General features: G+C 53.5%; 1 protein-coding gene across 1 annotated transcript in view; it reads right to left on the reverse strand.

Annotated features, from left to right (window-relative positions):
* Nucleotides 1-112: 112 nt before the first annotated feature.
* Nucleotides 113-273, reverse strand: part of BCAS1 (breast carcinoma amplified sequence 1) — a gene marked incomplete at its 3' end in the record, with an annotated part of 32,760 nt that continues 32,599 nt past the window's right edge. Inside the window, exon 9 of the mRNA XM_009870526.1 lies at nucleotides 113-267. Coding sequence (XP_009868828.1) covers nucleotides 113-267 — 155 coding nt within the window. The remainder of the gene's footprint in view (nucleotides 268-273) is intronic.

Consider the following 273-nt stretch of genomic DNA (forward strand, 5'->3'; position numbering starts at 1 on the left):
CGCTGCCGCCGCTGACACGGATTTTCAAAAGGTTTTTCCAAGGGTTACCGCCCGCCCGCCCCAGCCTTGCAGCGAGCACACGGCTCCGAGCTCTGGAAAGGGTCTGGCTTACCAGTTTAAAAAACTTCCTCAGGTTTGCTTTGGGGGTTTTGCTTTCTTCTCTTCTAGGTTTCACTTCTGCGGCTTCGGGGCTCTTACTCTCCTCTTTGTCAGGAGCCACAACTTCTAAAGGCGAGTCTGCTTTTTCATTGCTCACGATCTCTGCCTCTTCCG

This window comes from Apaloderma vittatum, unplaced genomic scaffold (genome assembly GCF_000703405.1).
Source record: "Apaloderma vittatum isolate BGI_N311 unplaced genomic scaffold, ASM70340v1 scaffold18030, whole genome shotgun sequence".
Classification (NCBI taxonomy): domain Eukaryota; kingdom Metazoa; phylum Chordata; class Aves; order Trogoniformes; family Trogonidae; genus Apaloderma; species Apaloderma vittatum.